General features: G+C 50.3%; 1 protein-coding gene and 1 long non-coding RNA gene across 2 annotated transcripts in view; one reads left to right on the plus strand and one right to left on the minus strand.

Annotated features, from left to right (window-relative positions):
• Positions 1-601: 601 nt before the first annotated feature.
• LOC122438047 lies at positions 602-4,809 on the minus strand. Its single transcript, XR_006268433.1, has 3 exons — positions 4,659-4,809; positions 1,788-1,848; positions 602-1,209 (listed from the first exon to the last, which is right to left on the minus strand). It is a non-coding gene; the product is annotated as an uncharacterized LOC122438047 (long non-coding RNA).
• COBL (cordon-bleu WH2 repeat protein) overlaps positions 3,026-15,887 on the plus strand; it is a 300,577-nt gene continuing 287,715 nt past the window's right edge. Inside the window, exon 1 of the mRNA XM_043462499.1 lies at positions 3,026-3,711. Within this exon, the coding sequence (XP_043318434.1) occupies positions 3,671-3,711 (41 nt within the window). The 5' untranslated portion in view covers positions 3,026-3,670. The remainder of the gene's footprint in view (positions 3,712-15,887) is intronic.

Consider the following 15,887-nt stretch of genomic DNA (forward strand, 5'->3'; position numbering starts at 1 on the left):
TGCAGAGTAGCTGGGGGGACTCTGGGTATTCCAGGCACCCTGCCGGGAGGCCAGGACTAACTGCATGGGCGGAGTGGGCACTGCGGGCTTTTCTTGCCAAGGGGAATGGAGCTCTGGGTGCAGACATAGCAGCAGAGCAGGGAGGTGGCATCAGGGCAAGGAAGGGAAGACCCCCGAGGTGACCTCACACTCAGGGTCACAGCGGTAGAGCCAGCACCCGCTCCTTGCATCCAGAGCTGCCTCGTGGCCATCCGGAGGCAGAGCTGGGAGCTAGTGACAGCTGGCACGGCCATGCCAAGCACGGTGCGCAGGCCTCAGAGCGGGTGCTCAGCCATGCCCCACGCAGCAAAGCAGCAGAGGTGCAGCAACACTTAGGAAGGTGAGATGGGGTGGCTTCCCCGATGTGCAGGGGCCCAACCCCAACCCTGTCTTCAGCAACCTCTTGATGGGTGGTGGCAGTTTGAGAAAGGCCAGGGTGGGAGCAGTCACGACAAAATTTGACAAAGCCTTCAAATTGGGGTGCTTTTTTTTGCCATTTTAAAAGATTTATCAGCACATCCCTGGATATTTACAATGCCCCGAATATGACATTAAATGATAGTTAATACCTGCAAAGGTTCTAATTTATTGAGGGAAACTTAACAGACCATGTAGGAAAAGAGCAGCAGGGAAACCCACTCCCCCTGCACACAAGTGTGCATTTGCTATAGAAGCTCCATAAGCAAACTCAGGAGCGTGTCCTGCTCAGGGTGCCTCAGGGGAGCGCCCCTGCCCGCAGACTCTTAGCCCGCACCTATTGCGGTTCCCACGCTGTGTCTGGAAGCGTTAAGCCTCTGCCTGGTTCTTCAGTCTGGCTCCAATGCAAAGTGGTCAGCTGGCTCCCCTCCTCACACAATGACTGGCATATGGCAGATACTGCAAAGCATCCTTTGAACTGGGGCTTCCCTGGAGGCTCAGATGGTGAAGAATCTGCCTGCAGTGCAGACCTGGGTTTGATCCCTGGGTTGGGGAGATCTCCTGGAGAAAGGAATGGCTTCCCACTCTAGTATTCTTGCCTGGAGAATTCCATTGACAGAGCAGCCTGGTGGGCTACAGTCCATGGGGTCGCAAAGAGCTGGACAGGATTGAGTGACTAACACACCACAACAGCATTCTGTGAGCTGCACAATTTTGGACCACATCTCCACACAGGTGGGTTTGCCAGGATCCCTGCAGTAAAGGAAGTTTGGGTTGCAAACAGAACTGGTTCCCCACCTCCCAGGCTCTGTGCTCCTCCTCCACAGCTGACCCAGGAGGCTGCCAGGCTGGCCCAACTCTCCCCTAAAGCCTTGGGCGCTCAGCCCACCATTCCTGGGGCAAGTCTGATCCTGCCCCCTCCTCCTCATGACATCTCTCACCAGTCCTCACCCTTCACCCCACTCCTGGTTAAACACATGTGCCGGTAGGGTTTCAGGGTCTGAGCTGCCTGGTGGCCCTCCTGGAATCAGAGGTGTCCAGGTCTCTGGGTCCTTCTGGGCCTTTATTCTAGAGCAATCTGAACATCAGACTGGAGGTGGGACACTGCCTCCTTCTACTCATCTTTTTCGGATGCTTACTGCCTCCCTGAGAAACAGCTACCTGCTTTGACCCCTTCCCCCCTGGGAACACCGGGCTATTCCTCCTGCCTCCCCGCTCCCCCAATCCCTCCCGCAGCCTTTCCAGGCCTTCCAGGCAGCTGCACTCCCTCCTGCTCCCTCAGCAGGATCCAGACGGGGACCTCTAGCCCCTCCCAGGCTGCCCTTTCTTACCTGGCTTCCAGAGTACGGAGGGACTCCAGAGATCCTGAGGGGGAGCCCTTGATCCCCACACCTAGAGGGGGAAGGATTAGGAGAGATTCATTCATTCAGTGCACCCTGCATTTATCAGGCATCCCATCTACCTGCCAGACTCTGTCCTAAATGCTGGGGGCCCAATGATATATGAAACAGACAAAGGCGCAACACTCACTGAGGTCACATTCTAAGGGAGAAGACAGATGGCCAGACAGGACAAAATGTGCCAAATATGACATGCATATTTATATTCCATTGATTTATAATGTTTGCACCTGTAATTGTTTACTTATACAAAGTTCACAGACACATTCAAATATAGAAGCAAAATTTTATCTGTAATGAAAACATAAACAGCTTTTTGTAAATACAATTATTTAAAATAAGCAAACAACAAATCTATATTAAAAATATATGCTGTATACAAATAGATAAATGCTTAGACGAAAAATAACTCAGGACATGCAGAGCAAAACTAAGTCTGTATTTCACACAGAGCGCTTCTGGAGGGCTTGCCTGGGGAGGTGGCATCTGAGCACGGACCACAGGTTGGAACTGGAGATGACACCGCAGAGCATCCTAGGCAGATGCCCGAGGTGCGCAGAATGGGAAGGCAGAGCTGCAGCGTGCTGGGCTGCGGGGCTGTGCGTTCCGAGTGGGCGCCCAGGTCTGAGTACCTAAGGCCTTTCAAGTCCCAGCAAGGATTTCCCATTCTGTATCTGAACTGGTCTCTCCTCTTCCTTAAGGTAAAAGCTGGAGGGCAGCTGGAGGAAGGCTCAGGCAGGCCTCTGGATTCCTCATCCCAGTTTTAGACTCAAAGGAACGCCTCCTCTAACACCCATCACTGCAGGCTCACTTACTCATATTTTATTCTAGTCCTTGGAACCCCACGAAAGAGTCATTTTTGTAAATCAGACTTTTGCACTAGCCCAGATCCCTCTTGTGGCTTCGGTTCGGGTCAGAAGGAGTGTGGGGTGAAGCTCGGAAGATGCGGGGTCTCTGGCTGGCTTGCTCTGGGCCCCACGTGGGCTGCCTGTGCTGGCGTTTCTGCCTGTGGCCCCTAGAATCCATCACCGGGCAGCGCGACCGCAGCGCCCCTCGACCAACCGGGCAAACTCGAGCGTATGTCCACCCGAGCTCTCAGGAGCAAGGCTGGGCCAGCTCCAGGCCCACAACTTCCAATACCTGACCGGGTGGAGCCCGAACTTGCCTTTCTAACAGGTTCCCAGGTGTGGCAGGTCAGGAACGCACGTAGAGACCCACCGCACCAGAGCCGCTGCCCGGAAGGAGGTTCTGGGTTCCAGGGCGGCGAGGCTGACACCGCTCATTCCTGGTGCTCCGACCTCTGTCCTCCCGTCAGTCCTCCCACCGAGGCTGCCAGGTGCTTCCCCCTCCGCAGCTCCTCCCCGCCGCCGCGCGGCGCGCTCCCGGGACCCCCACGAGCCAGGAGACCCGTGCCCTCCCTCCCCGGGGCAGAAGCCCAGGGAAGCGGGCGGCGGAGAACCGGGTTATCTTCCCCGGCCCGGCTGCCGCCCGGCCCCCGCCCTGAACGCGCGCCGCTGGCAGAGCCGGCCGCTCCGGAGGCGCGCGGCGGCGGGGGCGGTGCTCCCGGGGGCGCGGCGCACCTTGCTCCCGCGCCCCCGCCCCGCGCCGGCCCCTCCCCGCGGCCCGCGCCCCCGCCCGCCTGGGTCCGTTCCAGCCCCTTCTGCCGTTCCGGCCCGGCCGCTGTCCTCCGCCGGCCCGCGACGGAGGACGATGGGTCAGCGCGGAAAAAGTGAATGAGGGCCGCGGCGGCGGCAGCGAGCGCCTGACTCGCGGGGCCCGAGCGCCGCCCGCGCCCCGCCTCGCCCGCCGACTCCATGGACGCGTCGCGAGCCTCGGCGGCCAAGCCCCCGACCGGGTAAGCCGCCCCGGGCTCCCCTCGCCTCGCGCGCCGGCGCCCGCGCGGCCAGCACTCGGGACGGGGCGCCCCTTTCGGGGCCGCGAGCACGCGCCCGGCGGGGGAAGGGAGTTGTGTACTTTGGGCGCTCAGGTCGTTGCCCGGGTAACAGTGTCAGTCCGCGGCCCCGGCGCTTTTCGCGTGTGTGCGTTTGTGTGCGCGCTCCTTTTGGGGATTGTGCGCTCCCTTTTGGGGGTCCCCGCGGGCGGAGCCCCACGCTTTCCCTGCCACCCGCCAGAGCTCCCCCTGCGGGAGGGGAGGAAGGCGGTGGAGAGCGGCCCGGGCCCCAGCCCTGTCGCTGACTTGCCCCTTGGGTGACTGTGTCCCAGTCTGTCAGCCCGCCCCACCGTCCGCTCCTCCTCCCCCCAAAAGGAAGGGGACAGGGTGCCGCGGTGTCGGGAAGGCTGTGCAGGGCACTGCCCTGGAGGTTTTCTGCTGCTCCCCTCCCTGGCTGGCTTTTCGGGGCTCCTCGGAACAGGGCACTGGCAAGTGACCCGGGCCTGCCCCGGGGACCCCAGCATCTCACTAAAGTTGGGGCTCCCATCCCTGCCGGCGCGGCCGCTCCTCTTGCCCAGACCTTCGCGGGGTCTGTTTTCCATCCCACAACTCGTGTGTGCGGATTCCACGTCACGTTCGTATTCTCCTCGCTGAAAGAGTGACTTCCCTAATACAAGAAGAATAACCCGCTCTTTAACCAGATCCCGAGCTGGAGCTCGAACCGTGCGGGACCCCCGCCGGGCCGGGTGGCCTGCGCGCAGTGCCCAGGGCGTCGCGCGCTCGGCTTGCCGGGGCGGTGCGTCCCCGCGGGGCACACCCAGGACCTGCGAGCTGTCTCAAGGGCCTGGAGCGAGTGTGTGATGAGTCCTGCGAATGGAATGAGTGCCCGGGTGGGCCCTGCACCTGCTTACCGAAGGGGCCCACGCTCCACTCTAGCAACTGGTGTCTAGTGAGGCGGCTCTGGGGACAACTAATCTCTCTCATTGCAGTGCGTCCCGTTGACTCATCCTGCCCGCGCGTACTCATAGGCCGCGCTGCTGCCCAAGTGCGCAAAAGGTTTTCAAAAACTAGGTTTTTCTTTCTTTTTTAACTCTGCCCTTAATGCCAGGAAAAAGTGAGCCAGGTTAGCAAATCAAATAATCCTGAAGCTGAGGAATGTTAAAAGGAACTTTTTTTTTTTTTTGCTGTGCGCTTAGTGGCGGTTATGTAATTCCCTTTGAACAAACAAATCTCCCCCAAAGAAAAGAAATGTGGAAGGTCCTTTTTCAAGGTAGTGGGCATCGCAAAATGACATCGAGAAATGTGAAACAGAATTGCTGCTAATCTGTCTCCATTGGAGAGGTTATTTAATGAGTCTGTTTACGAGACCGGAATCCTTTTGGCAAAACTATCTTATATTTGAAGAGGTCAGCAAACATTTAAGAGGTCAACAAACATTTAAGAGGTCAGCAAAATTGTATCCAAAAAGTACTTGTAAAATCCTTTAAAAGAATCTGATTGTAGAAGTGAAATGGGGATTCCTAAACTTGGGACACTGTTTCCAGGGTGGTATTTGTGTAAGCAAGAAGTTAGTCACCCCCACCCTGCCACCCCCGCCCAGTCTGGTTCGTGGTGCTTTGCAGACCTCTGGCCTTCATGTCCAAGCCCCCCCCCCACCCCCCAACTCCAGAGAGACTAGGGGCTTTTGCTGGATATGGTAACAAACCTGAGATTGTTATTCTTGATGGATTTGACTCTTTCCTCACACTCAATGTGGAGCCTCCTGTCATCTTATATGAACATCTTTGACAAAGAAATGCAGACATAATGTTTTTAAATCTCTCATTCTCAATTATCGTATCATTTGTTTTAGTACCTTTTAGTGAACAGACGCCAACCAAATACAGCATGCTTAAAATCAGAGGGCAGAAATGGTCTTGGTTTTTTTTTTTTTTTAATGTTTTATATAATTTAGGTGTATTGGTTGCCTATCAGAAAGGAAAGATACAGATGTGAAATTTCTGGCTTTGGTACATTATTGGTGGCAATCAGCTTCTGTTGGTTCTTCACTGAAATTACCGTCTCTTCTGACCTGTTCCTGTGCTGCCTAAGAATAAGGCAATGTCTGCCACGTGCTCTATGCTCCAGGGAATATGTTTTTCTCTGATACTGCCATGATTGGTTATCTAACCCCCCTTTCATTAAGCTATTACTTTTCCACACCATAGCAGATGACTAATGTGATGGATTTGTTGTCCTCCACTGAGACTGACATTTGCCTTGTGTTATGTAGAAATGAGCTGGATGGGGACAATGAATTAAGGACATGTCACCTTATAAAATGACGTGTATGACAGTCCTTCTTGAGAATTACTGAAGGGCCAGAGACATTAGTGAATGTAAACTCACTGACTGTGTGTCTGCCTAATTTATTAATACATAGTTATTAGTTACCTTTGTTGAGAACACAAGTATACATTTTATTTGGATGGGAATTTAGATTTTTACTAGTAATTTCATTGAAACCATATCTTAGGGCTAACTTAATTTCAAACTGTTGGGGAAAAGTATTCTTTTAGGAAAGAAGACATAGGCAAAAACTAACCAATCAGACCATGTGACTTTTCAAGAATTTCAGACCTTAGTTGAGGTATACTAATTGATGGAATATTCTAGAATGCAAGTAAAAGTAAATTACCTTTGAGTAAAGTTTTAAAATATCTCCAAGTCCATTTAAGGCAAAGTTTATTGGCTTACTTTTAGTTATCTGTTTGAGTATTTGTGAGATCTACCGCAGTAGTTCAGCCCATTCCACTATTCCTGTTTGAAAAATCTCATTAATAGGGGAGACTGGTGGGCTACAACCCATGGAGCCACAAAGAGTCAGACATGACTGAGCAACTAGGCACGCATGCATACACCCACATCCCAGTAGTTGGTTAGGGACACAGGATTAAATTTCCCACTAGAGCTGGTAGGAACAAGAGGCAGCATGTTGGTGAGTTTGGCAGGATAGTAGTTAATTTTTATTTTTTCCCCTGAGGTGGAAATGCGTATTTCTGTAGGATAGAATAGTCTCCAGTGACATGAAATGTCTAAACAGCTGGTGCCTTTGCCCATTGGCTTCATTCAGGAGCGTGCTTGTGTGAATATCAGTGGAAGTTTGTGAGTCAGTTTCACCAGAGTGTGTGCTCCCTGGAGACATAGCTGGTATTCCCTTCTCTGCATAAATTTGTCATTACTTAATCAAGTTATTAGAACATGGAATAATTTTAAAGATATTAATCGAAGTGGGTAACTTGAGCTTCTTGAATCCTGTTGACACCAAACATACCGCTAAGTATGGGAGGCCTGCTACTCCTGACCGTGAACTTGTGTGGCCACCTTGGCATTCTCTACCTTATCTCTCAGGAGCTTGCAAAGATAGTGAAATATTAGCAGGTATGCTCTGTAAAAACAAGTTTAGGCTTCTGCCCCCCTCCCCTTTTTTTAAGGTTTCTAGGCTTTCAGCTAACCTGTTAGAAAGTTGTTTGCGTGCTTAGAAATGACAGCTTGAGTGATTATTTGCTACACTAAAAATTTCCCATTCAATTTGAGCTTTTTTTTAAGATGTTACTTCTGAGCTCTTCTTTAAGTCAGTTCATTTAAGGACATTAAAATTCATTCTTGTCTGATGTAAGATGGAGAGGAGATCTCAGAATTTTATTCTTTTGTAATAATAGTTTTTCTTAATTTTTTTTAGTACATTAGAGGAGTTGAATATTTCCCTGTTACAATAGCAGATAATTGTAGAGCATTGTAAGTATTTCTCAGTGCTTGTGTGATGGAGCTGAAGATGATATGTGATTAAATTTGATGTGAAGGTGTTTGTACCAGGCTCGGCAGCCCACGGCTCGGCTCCACCTCTGTCCCTCCCTGCTGACTTTTCCTGGTGCCAGCGGATCAGATTATTATTAGGTAGGTCCAGGCAAGTGACACCCCCACGGACATGCAGGTCTGGGACTGGTGGCCTCTTTAATTTGGGACCTGGGACGTGAAGTAATAATTTGTGAACACCTCTATGTGCTTCCATAATTATTAGGAAAGCAGCGATTGTGGGTTGTCTGCACACCGATGAGTAGTTTAGGTTTCTAGGCCTTTGCTATTAAATTTAAATTTGTAATTGGTCGTAAGTTTTAAAAGGGAGCAGAGATGTTTGACCCCAGAGTAGTGTTTAGATTGAAATTGTGCAAATTTAAAACATAGGAACACTTGATTGTGATGTAGCTCTGAACTAAGTAAAAGTGTTCAGTGTATTTATATGTGTATTTCCAGCACCCCTTTATTCTCTCCCCATCTGCATTTAATTGTGGGGTCTGTGGATTGTATGTGTTGGATAATTTTAGTTGTAAATTTTTTTCAGTTACTTTATACTGTAACAGAACATAGATTTGGTATTTCATGATTCACTTAAGGCTTTTATATATCTTCATCTTTGTATTTTTTTTCTCCAGTTAAACTAGTTAATATTGATTTGTATTATTGACATATTGATACTCTACCTTCTTACTATTTTATAATTTTCATTTAAGCGAATTCCACCCCCCTCCACCTTATACCTTTGTTTTCTCGCTTTCACCTCATCGCTGGAGTGTTCATCTTCCAGGACCACTTGCTGGCTTTCAGCACCTGAACTGACGACAGCGTCATCAGCTTTATCACTTCTCCTTCATGTTTCCATAATTCTTTATTTTTCACTCGTCTCTCCCAGCCATAGTATTCAGGGCTTTTCTCGCTTGTACTTTATATGGTTTCATTTGCTTTTATACAAAGCTAATGATGGTAACTTTTTTCAAGACCTGATGGTGTTTGTTCTTTTTTTTAAAATTGAGATATATGTGTTTTGCAATATTGTTAGTTTCTGCTGTAAAATGAAGTGAATCAGCTGTTGTTGTTCATTGCTAAGTTGTGTCTGACTCTCTGTGACCCCGTGGACTACAGCACTCCAGGTTCCCCCGTCCTTCACTATCTCCTGGAAGTTGCTCAGATTCCTCTCCATTGAGTCGGTGATGCGATCTAACCATCTCATCCTCTGCCACCCTCCTGTTTTGCCTTCAGTCCTTCCCAGCATGAGGGTCTTTTCCAGTGATTTGGCTCTTCACATCAGGTAGCCAAAGTATTGGAGCTTCAGCTGATTTCCTTGAGGATTGACTGGTTTGATCTCCTTGAGGTCCAAGGGGTCCTCAAGAATCCTCTCCAGTACCACAATTCAAAGGCATCAATTCTTCAGCACTCAGCCTTTCTTCTGGTCCAACTTTCACAACCGTACATGACTACTGGAAAAACCATAGCTTTGATTATATAGACCTTTATCAGCAAAGTGATGCCTTTGCTTTTTAATACACTGTCTAGGTTTGTCATATGTACATACATTCCCTCCCTCTTGGACTTCCCTCCCTCCCCCATCGCACCCCTCTAGGTCATCACAGAGCACCGAGCTGAGCTCCCTGGGCTGTGGAGCAGGTTCCTGCTGGCTGGCTGTTTTGCACATGTAGTGTACATGTCAGTCCCCATCTCCCAATTCAGCCCACGCCCCACTTCCTCGTCTGTGTCCACAAGTCCATTCTCAAGTCTGTCTGTCTATTCCTGCCCAGCAAATAGGCTCCTCTGTACCATTTTTATAGATTCTACATGTATGTGTTAATATGTGATATTTGTGTTCTCTTTCTGATTTACTTCACTCTGATAAGTCTCTAGGTTCATCCATGCCTCTACAAATGACCCAGTTTTGTTCCTTTTTGTGTGGGTGCATATTCAGTCACTCAGTTGTGTCTGACTCTGCAATGCCATGGACTGTAGCCCCCCCCAGGCTCCTCTGTTCATGGAATTTCCCAGGCAGCAATACTGGAGTGGGTTGCCATTTCCTGCTCCAGGGGATCTTCCTGACCCAGGGATGGAACCCGTGTCTCCTGCATTGACAGATTCTCTACCACTGTGCCAGCATTCCATTGTGTATATGTACCACATCTTCCTTGTCTGTTCCTCTGTCCTGGGACATTTAGGGACCTAACGGTGTTTATTTATTCTAAACTAGATGTTGCTGTGCACTCGCGGGTCTCCAGCAGCTGCTACGTTTCCGCCTCCCTATCTCATGGACAGTCCTCCTCTGCAGGGACAAGGATGCTCACCTCCCTAACTGGGGGGATACATTGCAGCCTCTCGGGCTTATACTCACGTCTGTTGGTCCCCTAATTAGGTGCTAAGCTGTTGCTTGCCAGGACCATGTCTCCTACAGGTTAAGGTCAATTAGAATAAATTTCACAGCCAAAAACGTTTCTGTTTTAAAAAAGAAAAATCTTGTCAAGCAGCAACTCAGACATATTTTACTGAGATCCATTTGATGAGACAGGTTCCCAGACCACATATGCTTTTGGGAACTTTTGCAGCTCCAGTCCCCACCTCCACCAAAGCAAGTGAAGGTCTCTTTTTATGAGACACTGACCGCTTTCAAAAGATCATTGAAGTCTTTATCCTTTTTCCCAAAAACAGAGACTCCCAAAGGTGAGCCAGATAACCAGGAATCCTGCTTCATCACTCTTTCTTATTCCTCTCACCACATTACCCAGGATCCCAGATGAGGGATATTGACTTACAGACCGTCTCCCTTCCTTCAAACAGGGGACAGCAGGCTGTCTTCCTCTGTGGACACACGTGGACATACATGGATGTGCTTGCACCCTCACTGGGCCAGGCAAGGATCTTTCCCTAGTCCAGAATTCCTTGTGCTTGGCCATTAATCCAGTTTGACTTGCTTCATCCAAGGCAGACAGGCAGGCTTAGTGGAAAGAATACAGGCTCGGGAATAAGAAGACTCGGGTCCAGGTGTCAGATGTGCAGGATTTAATTTAGTGGCCTCTGAGCCAAGCCTGCAGCCCTGTCCTGGTGTGGCTCCTGCCTCTATGCCGGCTCAGCGGAACGCCGTGAGGATGAAGGTGCTCTGTGCGTGTGTCCTGTCCGGAGCCACTGAAATGTGAAGCTGCATCTTTCACTTTCTCCAGTTTTCATTCATAAACAGTTGCAGCCAGGTAGGTCAGTGGTGCCCTCGTGGGCCGGCAGGCCCAGCATCTCCTTTCTCACGGCCCCTGTCCTTCCCGAGCCGAGTGCACCCTGCTCTCTCAGGCTGCCTCTCTCCCCAGGGCCCAGCGATGTTTCTTCTTTCCCAGGTAGCGCCTGCCTCCTCCTCCAGCTGTAGCTGGGGGCTCCAGTCACAGCCATTGAGGCCCCTCATCTCATCTCAGATAAGGAGCCCTGACCTTCGCCTCTTGTGGTTGTGCTGATTCCCCCACTGGAAATGCTTATGTGAGGTTAGGGTTTTCCATCAAGTATCTCTGATCCGCAGACGTCTGAGCTCCTGGGAGGCAAGGGTGCTACCTTGTGATAAATCGTGTCATAACTTTATGGCGCAGGATTTTTGTTGCTGTTGTTGTTCACTAACTAAGTTGTGTCTAACTCTTTGTGACCCCATGGACTCCAGCACACTAGGCTTCCTTGTCCTTCATTATCTCCCAGAGTTTGCTCAAGCTCGTGTCCATTGAGTTGGTGATGCCATCCAACTATCTCATCTTCTACCACCCTCTTCTCCTTTTGCCTTCCATCTTCCCCAGCATCAGGGTTTTTTCCAGTGAGTTGACTCTTCACATCAGGTGGCCAAAGTATTGGAGCTTCAGCTTCAGCCTCACTCCTTCCAATGAATATCCAGGGTTGATTTCCTTTAGAATTGACTGGCTTGACCTCCATGCAGTCCAAGGGACTCTCAAGAGTCTTCTCTAGCACCACAATTTTAAAGCATCAGTTCGTCAGCACTCAGCGTTCTTTATGTTCCAACTCTCACATCTGTACGTGACTACTGGAAAAGCCATGAAAGTGAAAGTGAAAGTCACTCAGTCACGTCTGACTCTTTGCGACCCCATGGACTCGTCCATGAAATTCTCCAGGCCAGAATACTGGAGTGGGTAGCCTTTCCCTTCTCCAGGGGATCTTCCCAACCCAGGTATCAAAGCCAGGTCTCCCTCATAGAAAGTGGGTTCTGTACCAGCTGAGCCACAGGGGAAGCCCAAGAACACTGGAGTGGGGAGCCTATCCCTTCTCCAGGGGATCTCCCCGACCCAGGAATCGAACCGGGGTCTCCTGCATTGCAGGTGGATTCTTTACCGACTGAGCTATCAGAGAAGTCCATAGCTTTGACTATGTGGACCTTTATCAGCAAAGTGATGTCTTTGCTTTTTAATATGCTGTCTAGATTGGTCATAGCTTTTCTTCTAAGGATCAAGTGTCTTTTAATTTCATGGCTGCAGTTACCATCTGCAGTGATTTTGGAGCCCAGGCACAGGATACACAGCTGGAATTCAAAAAGTGAGCCTGCATCCCCCTGTCAGTGGAAGATGTTGGGTAAGATGGACTCAAGGCTCATGTTATCTCTGAAACCATAGGAACAGAAGTGTTCCCAGAAATTCTAGATCCTTCTTCTTTAAAGACTGACTTTTTAAAAACTTGCTGCTTCATCTTGTTTTTGCCAGACTGTAGGACATCGGAAAGATCAGTTGTCCCTGAACTGTTTAGCCCCCCTGCTCTGACTGGGTGTGTGGGCTGTGCTGTCCTGTTCTTTGCAGACTTCGGAGGTATTGGATGTCTGATTTTGAAGAACTGAAGTGAGTGTATTAGACAATGCAAAGTGATGGCAACTGAGGGATGAAGTCATCTTCTCTCTCCCTCCTGTGAAAGTCCAGTTCTGCAAACAGGTGTTGAAGTGTGTTGTGATCTGCCTCCCAACTTAACATGTTCAAACCCTAAGTGCTGAGGTGGCGGTGTTAGGAGGTGGGCTTCTGGAGGTGTTAGGATACGAGGGTGGGCCCGGGCCCTCCCTACTGTTATGAAGGACACCCCGAGGGCTCCCACGGCCCTTCCATCCATGGAGATAGGGGGAGAAAGAAATCTGTGACCTGGAAGAGGTCCCCCGGACCACACGAGCACCCAGCCTTGGCCTTCAAGCCTCCAGAACTGCAAGCAGTACGTGCCTATTGCTTATAAGCCCCCTAGTCTGTGGTGTTTTGTAAAAGCAGCCAGAACAGGCTAAGACATGGTACCAAGTCCCAGGGGACCTGCTTCTTCACATCTGGTGGCCCCGTCCGCTCCGGCCCTGCGATTGTGGGAGGAGGCGGAGGCCCTGCCCTTTACTCTGGGGCCTGGTCCTCAGGTTGCACATCCCTTTGCCCATGTCTATGGCCCCGTCTTTTTCTAATCATTGTAAGATTTGCATGACATGGCATTCGCCATCTCTGCGGCTCGGTGGCATTAAGTGCAGTCACGTTTTTCTGCAGCAGTCACCATTCATCTCCAGAATCGGTTTCTTCCCAAGTCTCCAGTCTCCCCACTGCACTGCCCCCAGCTCCTAGTGCCTACCCTCCTACTTTATGTCTGGGTGAATTTCAGACAGAAAGTCTAGGAACTTCCAGGAATCCTAGATAGCTTCCAGGAATCCTCTGATAGCCCAGGTGGTAAAGAATCCCCCTGCAATGTGGGAGACCCTGGTTAGATTCCTGAAATTTCCTAGAACAGAAATACTGTCTAGGGACGTCAGAAAGGTAAAATCTTGAAGGGTTTGTCTTTCTGCAACTGGCTTATGTCACTTAGCAGAATGTCCTCGTCGTAGCCGGTGTGGAATTTCCTTCCTTTTTAAGGCTGCATGTGTGTTCACCGCCTTTGGTTTGTTAGCGCATCTGTCCATGGACACTTTTGCCTCCGTGTCGTCTGCTGTGAGTGATGCTTCTCTGGAGGTCCCTGCTCTGACTCCTTTCCTGTCTTGTCCCTGGGGTGGGATAACTGGATCATAGGCAATTCTATGTTTTGCTCTTTCAGGATCACCACCCCGCTTTCCACAGCAGCGACTCTGTTCACCGTTACAGCCAGCAGTGCCTGAGGGTTCCCGTTTCTGCATCCCCCCTGCACTGACCTTGTCCTTATCACCTGCTCCTTTCCAGTCACAGAAGATGAGGGGACAGGACCAGGGAGCTGCCTGGGGTCCTTGCTGATGTGCTGGAGCTTCTGACTCTCCGTGGGGACTGGGAGGAGCTGCAGTGAAAGTAATCAGACAGGCCAGGTGGCCCTGCCCCTCCTCCTCCGGGATTCCAGGGGCCCCGGAAGCCCCTCGGCCTCTGCTGGAAACCCATCCTCGGTTTGCTCTGAGCATCACCCGCAGCAGTGGCGTGGGTGGGCCTGTGACAGCCCGCCCTGGGCTGCGGGCAGCGCTGGGTGGCAGTAACACCTCCCCCAGGCCTCCAGGAGAAACCTGTGCATGTGCCTGGCCCTGACCCTGCCTTACCTTAGTCTGGAACAGACCAAGGCACCGGCAGTTTACTTTTTATGATGTCTCTGTTCCTGCCATGCATGTCCTGTCCGCTCTGGCTTGTTAAGAATGGGCACCAGCCTGGAGAGGTGGGGAGGGAGGAAGATTCCCAAAGCTGGTCCATGGTGTGGCTGCAGCAGGAGAACCTGGGTTCCTTCCTGGGTGGGGAGTTGGGTGGGTTGGTGAGAAGAGCAGCAGAAAGGGTGAGGGGTCCTTGCCAGGCCTTTGCTCAGCGTCTGTGTTCCACGCAGCCTCAGGCTAATGGAGTGGACCAGATGTATTGACCCTTCAGAAATGTGGAAATGGCTTGAAGCCTTAAATGCTTAGGTAGCAAACTGAGGTGAGGAGACTTGGGAAAATGGGCTGTGAGTGTGAATGTGTGTGTGTGAATGTGTGTGTGTGCACATGGGACATGAAGTTTAGGCTCACTTCCAGCCCTGGGCAAAGCAGCAGACTCCCAAATCAGATCCTGGCAGTTTTTGCAACCCTGATGGTTAGGGAGTTGAATTTAAAAATAGCTAGGGTGGGAGTGATAATATAGCAAAAGAGATTTGTGTTCCTGAGGCTAAGTCTTGGGACTTAAATACAGTTGTGTTGAGTAGAGCCCTATTAATTAAGAGCAGAATCCAGTAATGTTCAATAAACAAACCATTAGCTTGGAAAGAGACTGATTCAGTGTAGTCAGAATCTAGACGCTTGCCCCTGAGAGGAGCTCCCTGCCAGGACTCCCCATCCATCTGCCCATTTGGCCTCCCGTCTGTCTTGCCGCCTAAAATTATCATGTGGAATTGGTTGAGGTAGAACTGAGAACTGTCTCCCTCTGACGTTCCATCTAAACCACTTCTTACTAAGACATCCCAGGGGTTCACGGTGTCCGGGCAGCGTCAAATGGAGAAAGAGTGAACTGTAGAGCTGTCGCCCGCACCAGGTCACCCCGCTGGGTTTAAACCTGGTGGCTGCCAAGGGCAAGGTGCTGGGGAGTGAGCGGTTGGGAGTTTGGGATTTGTGAGTGCCAACTCTTAGATACAGGATTTATAAACAGCAAGATCTTACTGTGTAGCACAGGAAACTATATTCAATACCCTGTGATAAACCATAAGGGAAAAGGATATGAAAAAGATATGTGTATAAATGTATATATTTATATATATGTTAATATATACACTTTGCTGTGTAGCAGAAATTAACATAACACTGTAAATTAGCTATATTTCAATAAAAGCCAAAGAGTTTTAAAAAAGGGTTCCTGGGGACCCTGAAGCCGAGTGTCTCTAATGCCCCACCTGTCACTCCCCATCCCCAGCCCCAGCCTCACCCTCAGATCTGTTTCCTTGTTTAAGGTGCTGGGATCCACAGATGAAGAGTGTGTCCTAAGTGAGGTTAGGTGGGGGATTTTACCGCCTTCAGAAAAGTAATGACAGCTAGTTTGGAAATGCCATTCATTTAAATTGAAGAAGATTTCAGTGTAGTGTCTCCTTGTTACTCATCAGTTCTTTTTTGACAGACCATCGTGTTTCACATTTTTGGAATCCTGCCTTTGGGGCCGGACATTTTTCTCAGAGGAGGAGGCGGAAATGCTTTGCACGAGGACCTTCCTCATTTTAATGTCTTAGTCATCTGTGACAGTGAGATTTTCCAGCTGACAGGACAGGCGTTCCTTGCCCTGGGAGGGCGGGCGGCCCCACTGATCCTGCAGAGTTGGTGATGGTGAGCCTGTCCGCAGCCGGGGGTGGGATTGTCACGTGACTGAAGTCTCCTGGCCAGTGTCCTGCTCCTCACC

This window comes from Cervus canadensis, chromosome 3 (genome assembly GCF_019320065.1).
Source record: "Cervus canadensis isolate Bull #8, Minnesota chromosome 3, ASM1932006v1, whole genome shotgun sequence".
Classification (NCBI taxonomy): Eukaryota; Metazoa; Chordata; class Mammalia; order Artiodactyla; family Cervidae; genus Cervus; species Cervus canadensis.